Here is a 16,698-nt window from a genome sequence, read left to right on the forward strand (position 1 = left end):
CCAAACTTGTTATGGATGGGTTTATTTATATATAAAATAAGAGTTTCCTCTTGTGGGGGGGGGGCGATCGCCCCCCTCTGGATCCGCCCCTGGTTCAATGCCGCGCTCACTAAAAACTCTCCATTGACTTCTTAGCCAACTGGATACAGTTTCTGCTTTGTATTCATATTTCTGTGAGATCCATCTTAATATTGTCCTTCCATGTCTTATGTCTTCCTAATGCTCGTTTTTGGACTTCCAGTTAAAATTTTGAAAGCGTTCTTACTTCCTTCCATTCTGGCTACATAACCTGCCCACCTGAGCCTCCTAGACTTGATTACCCTAACAGTGTTTGGTAAATGATATAATTTATGTAGTTCCCTGTTACGAAGTTTGCACCATTCCCCATTCCCGTTTCTCTTGGGTCCGAATATTCGTCTCAAGATCTTGTTCTCAAATACTTTCAGTCTGCGTTCTTCCCTCAGAGTAAGCGGCCATGTTTCGTAACCATATAGGATAACAGACATGATTATCATTTTATATATATTTTAGGCTTCAAATTTTTCGACGTAATTCTCAAAATCTCGACGTAAAGATTTTTAACTGAGTAATAACACGAATTCCCTACCTTTAGTTGACATTTAATTTCTTCGTGAATAAGATTTTGACCTGTTAATATTGATCCTAGATATTTGAAAGTATCCATTTTGTCGAAAGCATTATTTGATTTTAACGCATCCTAATTTGCAGTATTACGATCCCGACGAATTTCCATATATTTAGTTTTCTGCATTTACTTTCTAAGCAAATAATTCTGCATGAACTCAACAAGATCTCTGCATTTCTTTCTGTTGTTCTCCTATCATCGCCATAACCTGGTAAATACCATTCAGCTGTAGAGTCTGGTTGCTGTCCTTGATTTTCCTCATAGCGAACTCCAGAACAAGGTTAAATAATAATTACGGCAACACATCTCCTTTTTCACCCATTCTCGACGTGAAAGCTCGTGGACAAAAATTTTTCTACTCGGATTTTATTTTAAAATTCATTTAAAAATATCTTAATTATTCCAACTAGCTTTTTCGGTATTCCGAATTCTGTAAGAAAGTTGTACAATCATATGAATTATACGTAATGATGGTTCTTCTGTACTCCGTTATTCCTACCATTCCTCACTGGTTTCTTTCGATCCAACTATTTTCCTATTCTTCTCCATATTCATTTTTCGAAAGCATATGTCATGTTTCACTGTTTGTACATACATCCATTTTTTGACCCGTATACTGTAATACTCTACACAAAACATTTTACAGATACTTTTTCTTAACCCTTAATTCGCTGACTAACAAAATGATAAATGGAGGATTCTTTATGCCCTTCGATCCCTATAGCATATACCCGAGTAATGAGTTAAAAGTACTAAATGATATTCTATATATAATTCAATGATTTTCTGTGTTTTTTCGAGCACAATTTCCAATAGCACTTAAGATTTTTTCCTAGTTGATTTATAGCCTTAATTGTAAGAGGATGAAATGCTTTTGTGCTGTACAAAATACCCGATAACTATACTTTCGTTGCGTACTTTCTGGACTATATGGTACTTCAAAAGAGTTTATGGTACCCGTATTTTGCGTTGCATTATTAGAGTTTAGTGCCCCTTTCAACATCGAGATTATATGAGACGTGGACGTACATGTTATCATAGAATCTGAAACACACGAGGTTCGGTCGGGAATCGTACCCAGGTCTCCCACGCCGAAGAAGCATACACTAACCACGAAGGAGCTCTTCGCGTTGATAGAGTAAAATTAAAGTTCTGTCCATTCAACTACTCTTTAGTGTGATGAAATCTTATTTTAAAGTTCCTGTTACAGTATGTGTAAAAGACAAATCGTAAGATATGGATAAAATATATAGACGTTTTCTAATATAATTAACGCTATATGTAAATTTTTATTCTCAAATTAATATTACTGTTACTTGTTTTCATTGTTCCAATCCTGTTTATGGGGTTGCCACTGAATATAATGCAGTTTGTTTACATTCATTGCAGGAATTCTCAGAAGACGAGTATGAAGAAATGCGACAAAGTTGGCTGAATAAAATTCGTAGATGCAGTGAAGGCGATCACGCTTGGGGATTGTTTATTGCCAAAAAATAAAAACAAAAATTAAAAAAAAAACTATTGTGTGGATAGCAATTGCTTTTGAGTGCTCAGTTTGGTTGAAGTGTTCAGATTATTGATGCTCACTTTGATTTGTGACCATTATTTGTAAGAGAAGCACATTGTGTAAATAAATATTAAGTATATTCTGTCATATATAAGAATTATTAACCGTGTTTAATCCTTAAAAATAATTCTCTAAACTCCGTATGATTGATTTAAAAAAGATATTAAGAGTTTTAAAATGTAATAAAATAAATGAATAACGAATATCTGGTTAACTCGAATTGAAGAAGTTCGTGGTTACGCTACGGTGTGGCTATGTTAGTGAAATTTGCTTTATACATTGTGATTCAATAATGCAGACATTCAATAAACATACGCATATCACTGGAAGATACCGTTTCTTCAATAATATATACAAAAGATGTTATTGCTATGTCCAAATGCCTCCAAAACTTCGAGAAAGATATTCTGAATTTAACATCCTAACATTGTTTGTAATTCCTATAAGTGGATAGTGGTAATACAAAGCAAATTGTTATTAACAAAGAATTAGCGAGAAATTCTTACAAAGATGCGGACACGTGGGATCCAAGTTAAATTCTCCAATGCTACTATGAGGCTGTCCTCTTCATGCACAGGTATGTACTGTGCATGTTCTGACCCACTGCAGAGTTGCAGGTTTCAAAGCCTAAATTTCAAACGAATATAAAACATTCTACGCCGAGGAGTAGGGGGAATCGCCAATTTCGGCTTACGTGTACAGCGGAATTATTGGAGCTCTGTAGGTAAGGTTATGGTAAACTCAGTCCATTGTCTTCTCCTCGGAACACAATAGGCCATTTTTACACACAAAACTGTTATCTAGAAATTGCAGTATTACAGCTTTCACCAACCCAATTGTTGGCGAAAATTAACGTTGTGTGATAAAATTGTTTTTGTGTTTTCAACAAAACAAAATACCTTTTATTGTTCGTTTGGCATAATTTTGAAAAAGAAATGGCAAGGTGGTTATTTTAAGTGAAACTTTGGCGTTCTAGTTACAATCAGTGTAGGCACATTATTTTCCCGACATCCCGTATTGAATCTTGACACTCTACTAACAGGGGAACATCTTATATTGATAGTAGCATTGGCCAATCAAACAATGTGCAATCGATAGAGGAGTGAATAAAAGTGAGCAATCCAAAGTTTTACGGGCCGACACAGAGAAACTGAAGATAGCAATGCAAGAGATACACCGCTACAGAAAGAACTCCAAAATGATTAAAGTGATCAAAGTGACATTTACACAACAGTATAGTAAACAAACATCGTACCCACAGACATGCTCAAGAACATCATATGTAATGCAGTGTTGATAAGAGGATGGAGCTTGCAACTGCGCATTCTAATTCCATCTACCAAGCCATCTGTCCCGAATCTAGAAATTTCTTAATGCATTCAAACATTTCTCTTTTAATTTATCCCTGCGACTAGACGTGGAATATTAGGATTTCTTTTAATTAATGGAGGGCAATAATTATAAGGCTCAAGTAGTACATAAATAATAATAATAATAATAATAATAATAATAATAATAATAATAATAATAATAATAATAATAATAATAATAATAATAATAATAATAATAATAATAATCTTTAATGTTTAAATTTCCTGTTTATACAGCTCAATTGAGTTAGGAATCATCTGGGTGGTTTAATGTTTGATCTTATGGTAAATAGTTTTACATATTCAATATAAAACGACTTATATTACACGACTGCTCTCAAAGAAATTTGATAACGTTTAACTTAACCTTTTTATTTTCTTGATAAGCTTTTGCATATTGAAGTAATTTCACGTTAAAACATCAATGCTACTGGGGGCCGCGGTGGCTTACTGGTAGAGCTCTCACCTGTAGTGCATGGGGTATCATGTTCGATCCCAGCTTGCACAAAGTGAACTTTATGATGGAGAAACACCGTGTTCAGGAGTGCCCACAAGGGGGTAATATGACGCCAGTGGCGTCATTAAAATTTTGGAGTAGATTTTTCACGGAAGAGGAAAAGGCTTATGGACAAGCTGGCAATTGAAGTAATAACTAAACCTTTAAGAAAAATTAAAGTCAATGTTTACTTTAAGATCCTTGACTCTGACTGCTCAATTACTAGATCGCTTTACAAACCAATCCTTGGCCTTAATTACCCAAATGACTTTCTTTTCCCATGATGGAGTTAAACGGAATGAAAATCTGTGGTCAAATATGATATAAGAATTGCGTGACTTCTACCATTTTGGTAGTGAAGAAGCATTAGCTGAGCCAGAAAACTTTTCATTCGTATATAAGGCCACACCACAACATAAACATCGCTGATTTGTTACCAAAAAAATAAATAAATAAATAAATAAATAAAATAAAATAAAATAAATAAATAAAAAACTAAGATTTTCAAGCAAGACAAAAGCAATAACAGTAATTTGAATTCAGAAGATGCTTAACAACAAGGATTAGATAGAAAAGACATTGATAATGAAGAGAAAGACAGCATGGAAGGAAATGTGGACCTCTCGATTAAACGAGGTTTTATTAAGCCATAAAGGTGTTTACAGCAGCTCTGGAGATTTCCAAACTTAAATGGGCTCTACAGAATTCTGCTTTCATTCTCTGTAACAAGCTGCTCAGCTGAGAGAGCCATCGGTCGGATCAAAATTGTAAAAAAAAAAATAGCCTCAGAACAATTATGGGGGACACTTGGTTAAATAAGTTATTAATTTTAAGTAGCGAGACTGAAAGTTTAAACGAATTATCATATGAGGACATAATTAATAAGTTTTCCTTAACCAGTAAACAGAGACAAAGGTTGTTGTTAGAATGTCAGATGTTATGGTTATTCACTTTTACTTGTGTAACTTGATGTAATTTTTACACCTTACAATTTCTGGAATTATTCAATTTTTCTGAATATTTAAGAAAATATGTCTTACGTTTTGTCATGTTGCCTTGCTTTTGATTATTGGTTGTCAAAATGAAATATAACAATATGCCTAAATAAAGGCTATTTTAACATAAACTTACGTGTAAAAAATAACTCAGTAAAATATTGATTGTAAATGAGGGTATCGAGGTGTGTAGGGAATTTAAGTCAGTTAAAAAGTAAAATGAAAATAATTTTTAATTAAGTGTACCGGAGAAAGAGGAATTGCTCTGATGAAAAATTTTAAAAGTTTAAAGTCAGGGACGAAAAACAAGAATTCTTGTTGAGGATAGTCGAGCATCACAGAAAAGTCGTCACCAAGTGAACAAACGAAGGATTACATCATTCATAGTTGATTAACATAACACATGTTTTGCCTATCATACTATCTACTAATCTTAGTGTCTAATTTTAGTATTATTTTAAGTTTGTGATGTCTAGTTTTAAAAATAAAAGTAATTAACATTGCAAAATCGTATTTTTGCCTACTTTTACAAAACATCAGTGTGTGCACAAAGATTAATTATCAATTTTACGTTCAAATAAACTACATTTAAAATATAAGGTTTGTGTGATTGTAATGTGAGTCTTGAGTCCTTTTCATTACCAATGATCTCACGTGTTGTGACAGGAAAAGGTGTAAAATTAAATCTGAGGGGGATATTTTGTTAATTTGGGTGAGATTGACGTCACAGCCTTTTGGGGTTTTTGGCACCCCTGACCGTGTGCGTGGGTTTTCTCGAAATTCTCCTGTTTTCTCCTACATTTTTCATTCCATCATTATCGTCCGCTTCCTCATCACCGTCTCCTTTAGTCTCGACGCATAATTCTGAGATGTTAAACTTAAAAAAAAAAAAAAAAACTGCTATTTGTCTGACGTCATATGTGAAATTAGTTCGCAATCTTGCCGACTGCACGAATATCAAACGTATAAGAAATTCACTTACTTCTAATTAGTGGACATGGCTTTAATATTTTTAATTTTATGCCAATAAGTAGTAAAACTTTTTGATATGTGAAAATTTAAACATGTACTATAAATATGAAAAATTTGAAAGCAGACGTAGATTCTAATTTCTCTTAGTCGTATTTTCAGTACAAGATAAATAAAGCAGTTCTTGTTTTGCTGTACAGAACAATTCTTTTTCTTTCTTCAAATTTATCAGTTTGTAAAACAATATGAATCCAGTTACTGGTATCAACATCCTAATTGTTTCTTAACGTGTTTTCCGTTTTCGATGTCATTAATGTGTTATCAATGTTTACATTTTGTCGAAACACTTTTGTATTAGGTTTGCCACTGTCAACTGATTTCATCTTCTTTAGTACTTTTCTGTGATACTACATTAACTACATCACGATAACAATAATTTTAAAAGTCAGGTTTTCAATTCAAAGTTGAATTAGTTTCTCTCAAAATAGTTCGTTCCACAATCTTGTTTCGTCATCTGACCTGGGTATGAAACTTAGAAAAGTTCCGGCTCAGTGTTAGAGCGCTTACCTTTAGTGCATGGGTTCCCTGGTTTGATCCCCGGCCAAGTATGTTTGTTTTGGACAACATGGTGCCCGTCGGTTTTCTCGGGGATAGTCACGTTCTCTCCCACTTTCTAATTCCACCAATTCTTCCATCATCATTCGCTTATTTTAATGATCGTCTCCCTTAGCCTAAAGGGCATATTTTGGGATGTTAAAAATTTAATTTTTTCTTCGAAATAGTGTCCCCATATTGTTAATCTGAACCATAATTTAATACTTACAAGGATGACAAAATAAAGCGGTGCAGTTGAACAACATGAGGACCAAAATTTACAGGAGAAGGCTATTACGTCAGTATGAAATAAAGGTGGATAACCGTAATTGAAGTAATATGCTAAAAATAAGAAAAATATGAGATTACTATTTTATACACCTGCTTAAATAGAGTCCTGTACATAGTAAACACTCCAACACTTGCATGCACTTCACTACGATTTGGGAGCCGTACTTTTGTTCTGATATACACCTACTCTCTCCCATATGCTTCCCACTGGAAGAATGGTTACTCAGTTACGAAACAAATCCCCTCGTTCAAGTTATCACGGACAAGTGATAATAAAAGTAGTCAAATTACTGGTTAAAATGATATCTAATCGTAAAACTAACATGTCCAATTGTTACCTCGGTAGTATAGTAATGAATATTCATAATGTTACCAATTAGAAATACTACTCAACCTTGTGCAGGAGAATAGGGGTTAAAAGAGTTACCTTGATCAAACACAATGATTACACGGTAATTAACCTAGGCTACCTCATTTTATTGTATTGAATATTAATAATACAAAGTGAATGAGCACTTTACAGGGCTATTCTAAATCAAATACAAATATTAATGAATGAATGGATCATCCACAGCAAGAATAACTATACTACGTAAGATTGATGAATAATAGTCGTTACATTGAGACATAATACCTTGACAAATTACAGTTATGCATTGTGAACTCATAAGCTATGCGCTTGTAAACAAACATCAACATGCTTTATGATAATAGTTTCTCTTGCAAACAATTTACAAGACTAATTGTTCCGGGTTTTGTCTAACCTACGGTTATGAGGATGTAATTGACTTGTACTGCCCTGCCATAATTATGCATAAGAGTAGAAGAAACCATGCAATATACAACTTATATTTTCTGGTCCATCGATGACAGTCTGCAACAGCGACAATATATTTGCGTTACTACGGTGATCAATTACAATTGCACCACCTGCTCGATAGTCTCCGACTTGACAATACGAGACGGATCGAGACGAGACTTCACTGACTGAACGCGATTGAAGGACCGAATTACTGAATCTGAATACCCAGGTTTAGAAAACAGTAGTTCTTATATGCGCCTCATTCATTGTTTTATTTTCTAATGTCCTTCAGACACAGTGCATTCTAGACTATGAAATAATAGTTTTAGTCATGTTTGCGGGAAAACACTTGCTTCCCGCAAAGCTACTAATGTAATAAGAATTTTTCGGAAATTAAGAGACGGTTGTATAAGAAAAACAATATGTATGTTCTTAATGGCTCTCATTATTTAACTACACGGAAGGAACATACTTTAAATACATACAGTAAGTTATTTTTGGCATTTAAATATATAATAAGTTAACTTTGTTTTAACAATAAATTTAATAACTTCACCATTTTGATTAATATATCCATTGCTTCCTGAAATAGATGATATAATACAGGAATCTGGCAACCCTACCCCAGGGTCCGATTTACTTGGCCTGGGCATAATCTGGGCCGGATCTGATAAAATGTGCGAGTTGTTTTCGAATTGAATTAACCCAATATGAATAAGGTAAGTTTCTATTGTTGAGTTCATATTTCTATGTTATTAGTTTTCACTGGTCCTATCCTGTTAATGGTTATTCACCGAATAAAATGCGTTTTTTTATTTATATTTGTTGCAGGAATTCTCGCAAGATGAGTACGAAGAAATGCGACAAAGTTGGTTGAATAAAATTCGCCGATGTAGTGAAGGCAATCACGCTTGGGGACTATTCATGGCCAAAAAATACTAATCATTTGTGTGTCTAACAATTATCTTCGAGAGCTCAGTTTTGTTGATATGTTTAGATTGTTGATGTTTACTTTAATCTGTGATCACGTATGTACTGCTTGAACGAAGCACATTATGTAAATAAATGTCAAATGAAATGAAATGAAATCTTTCAGTTTTACGTCCCACGCTTATGCCGGTTAGGCTAAAGGAGGCGGTGATTATGAGAGATGAGTGAAATGGTGGAATGAAGAAAGTGGGAGGAAACGGGAGAACCCCGAGAAAACCCACGAGCACGGTGTTTGTCCACCACAAGGTTCACTTGGTGGGGGCTGGGATCGAACCCGGGACCCCAAGCACCAGAGGTGAACACTCTACCACTGAGCCACCGCGCCCCCCAAATAAATGTCATGTATATTCTTTCATAGAAAAGTATTATTTGTTACCCATTCACTGTGATAATATTCTGGAGGTATAATAAACATAATTATCACTGAAAAATTTTGTTCCCTCTATAATATGTGTACAAATGATGTCAACTGTTTTATTACTGAATTAATACGGTATCGTGAGTAACTCCTATAAATTGTTATTCGTAATAATGCAAATTGTTCACCCCAAGTAAAAAATTGCGAGACAAATTAGGAGATTCTTATACATTAAATACAATGATGTGAATATTTAGAACACAAAGTGTATTTTTCAATCACATTCGGGCTATGTCTCCATATCCAGACTGATACATTCTCAGCGGAATACGAAATCATTGTTTTTCTTTCTTGAATATTTCAATTGTTATTGGAAGTTCCATGTGACAATGTTCGCATTTAGTGATAAGATGATACGTAGTATATGATTTATCTGTAAATCTCTTTGACTTCTAATGAACCAATAGCTGTATCGTACGCAGACACATTTCTCTGATGGTTGTTGATGATATTATGGACCCAATTAAATTGATCTGTTCTTCTGACCATGTTACTTTGTAAAATTTGTTCTACGTATGTAATAGCCACGTCTTTTCTTCTGTCATAGTATAGTATTATCAGTAGAGGAATTGTCTGTAGATTACCTGTTGAATAAATATTTTTCTCTTTAGCTGCTACATTTCACCATAACACTGTAACGTGATTATACTGTACACATGAAAACGTGACTTATAACTCGTAATTCAAACATTGAATTAACATTCTATCATGAGTGTGAGGTTGTGTATACATTACGATAAGCGTTAAGGAATGAACAATTAAAGTCAATTAATTTTGAATTAATCCAAGAAAATTCTTAAGGACATTTCTGTGAACAAAATTCTTAGCAATGAAATTAGATTGTTTTAGAAGATTGATTATGATCTTGTGTGTTAAATTGGTAGTTCAGTATGCCGTGAGCCGAAGTTCATTGATTCTACCAACCAATTCAGCAATATCTACATATTTTCTTAAGACAAAGGCTGATGGAGTTAACATTTTTCTTCACACACTGGTTCGTTTCTAAACAAAGGTATTAAATTTTGTTATTTATTAAACATTTCGGTTTCACTGTAAGTTGTAAATTCTTTTTCGAGGGAAATTTTAACATGAATTGGGTTCAAAGATTGGCAAGATAAAATTTCTACTCTAGCATGAAATTTTCCTGGATTTTTAGCCATCTCTTTATTGTTTAATCAAAATCCATAATAATTTCAAGGTAAATTAGTTTAGTATATCTGATGAATATCCGTAACTTACAAATGAGTAAAAGCGAATTTAATCCTGACTCATTTCCACTTATAGTTAGTGTTAGTTAAGGAAACAATTCTTCTGTAAAATTGACTTTCAAATTTGACTTTATGATAATTAGTGTGAAAGTAATAAAATGCAGCCATAAAATTGTAAGTTTGAAATAGTTTGATCGAGAGTTAAGCTTTCAGCACCAACAAAATCTGCACGTATAACATTTTTGATCTGGTGAATACACAATGTGAAACCACATTTCTTTTTTCTCAAAGTACTTTTCAATGTGTAATAAAAAATACACATTGACATTCAGTAGTGAGATGCTACCTGTTGAAATGTGTCTGCCGTATCAAATTATTTCTAGCAAAAGGGGTTTTCTTTTAATTCAGGACAAAGTTTGATTCTAAGCAATTGCTAGTGACATTGATACACACTTGTTCCAACATATTGCAATTACCGTATTTCCTTCTTTAAAGAAGATAGGAAAATATTTCAAGTTTTGTGTGTATGTGCGTGTGTGATTTTTGAAGTAATAATGAAAATAAGACATTTCTTCTGCTGATTACAGCCCTTATTACTATGTTATTGTTCATTCTTATTTTCAAAACTAAAACTAATACTATATGTAATTCCTACATGCTATCTTTATTAAACGTTACAGCTAATTACATGAATACTTTTACATTACATTTTTAAGACAATAAACTACAAACACAAAAAATGTCGGACACAATTGGTTTGGATCAGCGTTTCTCAAACTGTGATACGCGTGCCACTGCCATCCTTCATCATAACTTTTGTTGTTGCATACAGCTTTTGGTGATACGCCTGTGGAAAAGGTTGAGAATCCCTGCTCTAGATAATAGCTCAACGAGAATTTTAAAATTGAACGTTTTTAAAATCACAATGAATTTCAACTGAAATTTCTCTGAAACAATCTATTCAACCTGAAGCTTCCTTTTAGAAAGTTTTAGCATATTTGTTTGTAATTTTGACGGAATTGATATTATTTGGGGAGACTTCGATGACTTAATGGAAGAACGCGCACCTCTGGTGTATAGTATTCCTGGCTCACTCCAGGACTATGTGAGTTTTATTGTGGAGTGTGTGAGTTTTCTCAGGGATCTCATGTTTCCTTCCAGTTTCTTCATTCCACGATTATGTATGGCTAGGTGGTTCATTTCCATCACCACCACCGTCTCGCTTAGCCTCGGAGCACATCGTTGTACGTTGAACTTTAAACGAGCATTTCCCCATATTTTTGAGTACGACAAAACTGTTTCCAAATGAGAAAATAACTAAGATTAGGTGGGGCGCTGCAGCTATGTTTCAAATACGAACAATTTATTAATTACGGTATCATCAATGTTCTCTATGGTGCACATTAAAATTAAATGGATAATTTTCATTCGCATAATGCAATAGAACATCTCTGATTCAGCATTCAGACTGAAATTTAAATCAAAGATACCAGAAATTATAACTGTAGCTAAATACTAGAAAAATCTTCCATTTCATATGATCAATTTACACATAAAGAATGTAATGGTTTCAGAGGTTCTCTCCACCTACACTAAACTGACTTGGAACTGGAAATCTATTTCGGTTATAGATTTGAAATTGACTGCTGGACAATACATATATTGAAGCATGATTTCGAACCCAACTATAACTTTCTTTGTCACAATTGCAACCAACTCGTTTTAAAATAGTTCCCAGGAACTTTCGAAATGCATATCTAAATTTTCGAATTCTAACCCAGAATATAAGTATATTGAAAGCGTATTGGAGGTACGTCCAAACCATTAACATTGGATATCCATATGTTGAGAAACCAATATTCAAATCATGAATGAAAAGAGATATGGAGTAAGGTATTCGGAAAACCAAGAACACTAAGAAAAATAGAAGAATTGTAATGTAAGTCCGGATCTTGAATTTAACATCAATGCATCGTGAATTGGATTTTATATTTATCCGGCCACTGCGCCTAGAATAGCTAGCCATGATTGCAGAATCAACTTGATTAAGTCCTGTTGATGGATACGCCCATACTTTTAGAGCAATTGTTTTAATTCTGTTTAGTATGAAGTAGTTTGCAGTTCCCATTACAAGAAACGGAACGAGAAACAAACTTAGAAAACGTAGTGTTACAAAAAGTAAGTGTTTAATTACCACACTTTCCCTTAAAGTCCTGCAATTATCAGTGAGTAATTTCTTTCTATACAAATAAGTTTCATCACTCAAAATTGGAAATAAGCTTAACAGTAAAGCATAAATGAAGATAGTAAATAAATAAATATTGGCATTTTTCACATTCATTTTGTCTTTCTTATACATAATGATAAGATAACGATCTATTGTTATAATCATGAGGACAGTTATCGAGAATATAAGAAACACAGACTGAATAACTGCATGAATTTGTTGATAGACAGATTCAGGGAAAGTCCATTTGTCTACTGTCAATGCTGCCAAGTCCAACGGCATGCACAATACAGTAAGAAGAAGATCGTTTAAAGCCCATGCACCGAGAAGTCTGTTAATAGGAGATCTCATTTGTTGGCATCTGAACACTAATATGCACATCACAGTGTTACCAAACAAACTGATGATTATTGTACAACACATAATAACTGATGTAATGATAATTACTACTACAGAAGTTTGATCTTCGCAATGACTTGACTCGGTCATTCTCTTGAAAAGTGATCTCTTCATAGTTTGAACCTTGCACATCGCAGAAAAACGTAATTCAACTTCATCTCTGTAGTTCTGTATACTGAGGATTTCTTGATTTATCCTGTTGAAGAAAAAACAATAGATAAGATTTATTGTACAGCATACAACAAATGTACGTAAAACTAATGCAAAACATTGCCAATGACATATGACCGTCACTACATTTACTTAAACAATACATTTTAATGCTTTGCATAGTAGTTTAATTTCTATGTTCCAATCAAAATTCTAGTAAAGGGAAATTAGTATAATGCTGAAAACATACTGACAAAAGGGGGACTGATCAACTAAAATATACATAGGATTCGAGTTATTGTTTGTTTAGAGGTTATAGTTTCCCACCTGTAAGAAAGGCTTAAATTTGATACTGCTAAAAAATAGAAATCAAAAGATATAATGTGATATCAATATTTTCATTGATTATATAAATACAGGGTGTCCAGAAATTCTCTTCAATTTCTAACGTTAATAGGTTTATAATGAAAGAAGATATTGACATTCTGTATTTTGCGGCGAATGGGGAAACTCATAAAGTTTTTCCATCTGTCTTATCCTTTTAGGTTAGCCAGTTGTAAGTGAGTGTCTGGACCCCCCAGGACAAAGCACAGTGTGTGGCATGGTTCATGGAGACCAAATCGGACACACAAATTCAACGGAAGTTCCGTACACAATTCCACAGGGAACCACCATCCCGACCCACTATTCGTGCATGGCACACCACCTTCATGACAACGGGTTCTGTGTTGCATAAGAAAGGAGCAGGACGACTCAGCCCAAGTGATGAACGAGTTGAGCAGGTACGTACAACATTCGTGAGCAGTCCGAAAACATCAATCCGTTCGGCCGCTAGACAAGTGCAAATACCAAGGTCCACCGTACACATAATGCTTCACAAATGGCTGCGTCTCTATGCGTATAAGGTACAGTTGTTGCAGGAAATGTTACCAACAGACAACCAAAACGGACTTAGTTTGCGACAGACATGTTACAGCGTATCGATGAAGATGCAGGGTTTTTGAAACGGGTGTGTTTTAGTGATGAGGCAACATTTTATGTGACGAGCAAGTTAAAGCGTGATAACATACGAATCTGAGGTTCAGAAAACCACACGAAACAGGGGAATTTGAGAGAGACAGCCCAAAGGTTAATGTCTGGTGAAGTCTAATGAACAACCAAATCATTGGGTCTTTTTTCTTCGACGAGCCAACAGTTACTGGGGCCATCTATTTCGACATGCTTCAACTCTTAGCCATTCCACAGTTGGAGGATTTGCAGCCCACTGTTGTATTCCAGCAGGATGATGCTTTGAAGTAGTCTGTGATCACGAGGTTTAGTGCAACAAGAAATATCAGTTGTAGAAATTTCATGGAAATTATACATCACTAAAAATTCATAATAATAGACTGTATAAATCAGTGACGACGGTAGGGGAAAGGGGGTACGCGTTTACTATGGTAGCTTTCCCCAAACACTAGTAGCGTACTGTACGTCAAGTAATATAAAGCTAATATTTTCGGTATAAAAATAGCTATCCCTAAAAAGTGTCTGTGCTCCTCCACTTGCCTCAAGAAATTACAGCTGGCATCGTCATTGCTGTAAAGTACCAATGTACACGATACTTAAAATAGTACTACGGCTACTTATATTCTAACATAAGTGTACGTATATATAAACGTACTAATATATGTATACGTATACACATATGTGTACGCATATATAAAACTTTCTTTCAGTCTATTTTTAACCTAGATTAAATCATACTGTAGAGCTGATGTCATTTTGCAACTATCATTTTTTTAGAAGATTCCAACGACACACTGTAGATACGATATAATGTTACCCATTACATGATGCAATATCCAATGTTTACTCTATAAAATTTCATTGTTCATTAAAGTAAGGTGAAAAATAACTCCAGATTCGTATTTCTGGTAAAAATCTAGCCTAAAAGCACGTGTCGCATGCCCCCTTCGTATTTGGAATATTGGATCTGAATTCAAAATGGCAGATTTAAATATGGTCGCCATATTGCCAAATGGCATCGTTTGTTGCGCCTCCACCACATTTACCCACATCCAAAGTTTCATCACCTTTCCTCAAGCCATTTCAAAAATACAAGGGTGGTGCTGGAATTTTGTCTGACCCTGTAGACTAAGCAAATATGTACTGATAAAAGCAAAACTTGATTTTGAATCTGTCAAAAGAAATTATGTGATGATACATACATAATAATTAAGTTATGATATGTTTATAAGTAAAGCCCTACTAGATCTGTAAATATTATAAAACAAACAGCAGATAACCAATAAGCGTTGTATATATATTCAGTATGTATAAGTCTTGTATAAATAAACATAATAATGCACATAAATGTATGAGAAATACATATATAGTTTAATAATAATAATGTGTTGTCAACCTAATGGTAACCATTCATTTTCCTTGAGTTTATGATAGAGAATTTATAGGCCTTGCAAATATCTTGATAGAGAATTTATAGGCCTTGGAAATATCTTAAGATTCTCTTATTGCATTTTAAAATATTTTTTCATTATATATCACATGCATCCTTCATTCTTAACATCATAATTCAAATCTCAATAAAAGGTTTGTATTAACTACATAGTCATAAAAACTTTAATTATCATGTAATAATTCGATAATTAGACCTATGGTCAATATAATTATTCCATATCGTCCTACATTCTCGTTTCATTGCATCTTGTGTAAGTGTTTACATTCATTTTTAACTTAAAACATAGATGTAAAGCATAAACTCCATTATTATTATTATTATTATTATTATTATTATTATTATTATTATTATTATTATTATTATTATTATTATTATTATTATTATTATTATTATTATTAAGAATGTCATGTTAGTCTTTCAATCACATTAATTTTGCATAGTTTACAATTACGTTAACAGTTATCATTATCTGTTATAACGCTTACCTGTTTCACGGCAAGGGGTGTCAGTAATGTGTAAAGAACTCACCAACGTGCTACAAGTTTGGGGAAACAATTATTTCTTTCGGGTCCCGAAATTTTTATATCAGACTGAACTGCTTTATATGATTTATGAATTTTTAAGAATGTAAGGAACGTATACTCTGAAATTTAGGATAAAGGGTCAAGTAGCTCATGTCATTCTTCACTATATGATTGGGTTGTAAAAGATTATATTCCTCAAATCAAATGAAAACGAAGTTGACTTATTTTTAGAAGTAAGACTAAAGTGTGTCGTCATTGAGGGGACTTACGAAGAAAAAGAAATGTATATGTCAGTATAAAAACGTATAGAAACGTTTGTTATGTATATCTCAAATCTCAATAATTTTAAATATTCTTTTGAGTTCCGTGAAGTTCAAGTGGGTTAAAACGTGGGAACCAATCCTGGGAGACCGAGTGGGCCCGAGCCTCGCAAAAGTTTGCTTAGCCCCCAGAATCTGGATATATTTGTTTCGATCTTTGCTTGAATATATGACAATTAAATACACATACCTGAACGGAATACTCTCTAAAGTTATACAGAAATCGGCGAGGCTGGTCCAAGAAGATTGAAAAATCATGATATTGGATTGT

At 33.8% G+C, this 16,698-nt stretch overlaps 1 protein-coding gene across 6 annotated transcripts in view; it reads left to right on the forward strand.

Moving 5' to 3' along the window:
* LOC145686237 (uncharacterized) overlaps window positions 1–2,310 on the forward strand; it is a 196,514-nt gene extending 194,204 nt beyond the window's left edge. For all 6 annotated transcript variants that reach the window (XM_081759322.1, XM_081759323.1, XM_081759325.1 and 3 more), the window contains exon 9: window positions 2,036–2,310. In XM_081759322.1, coding sequence (XP_081615448.1) covers window positions 2,036–2,143 — 108 coding nt within the window. In that variant the 3' untranslated portion in view covers window positions 2,144–2,310. The remainder of the gene's footprint in view (window positions 1–2,035) is intronic.
* The last annotated feature ends 14,388 nt before the right edge of the window (window positions 2,311–16,698 follow it).

Source organism: Thermobia domestica, chromosome 5 (genome assembly GCF_964235325.1).
Source record: "Thermobia domestica chromosome 5, izTheDome1.hap1.1, whole genome shotgun sequence".
NCBI classification, from domain to species: Eukaryota; Metazoa; Arthropoda; class Insecta; order Zygentoma; family Lepismatidae; genus Thermobia; species Thermobia domestica.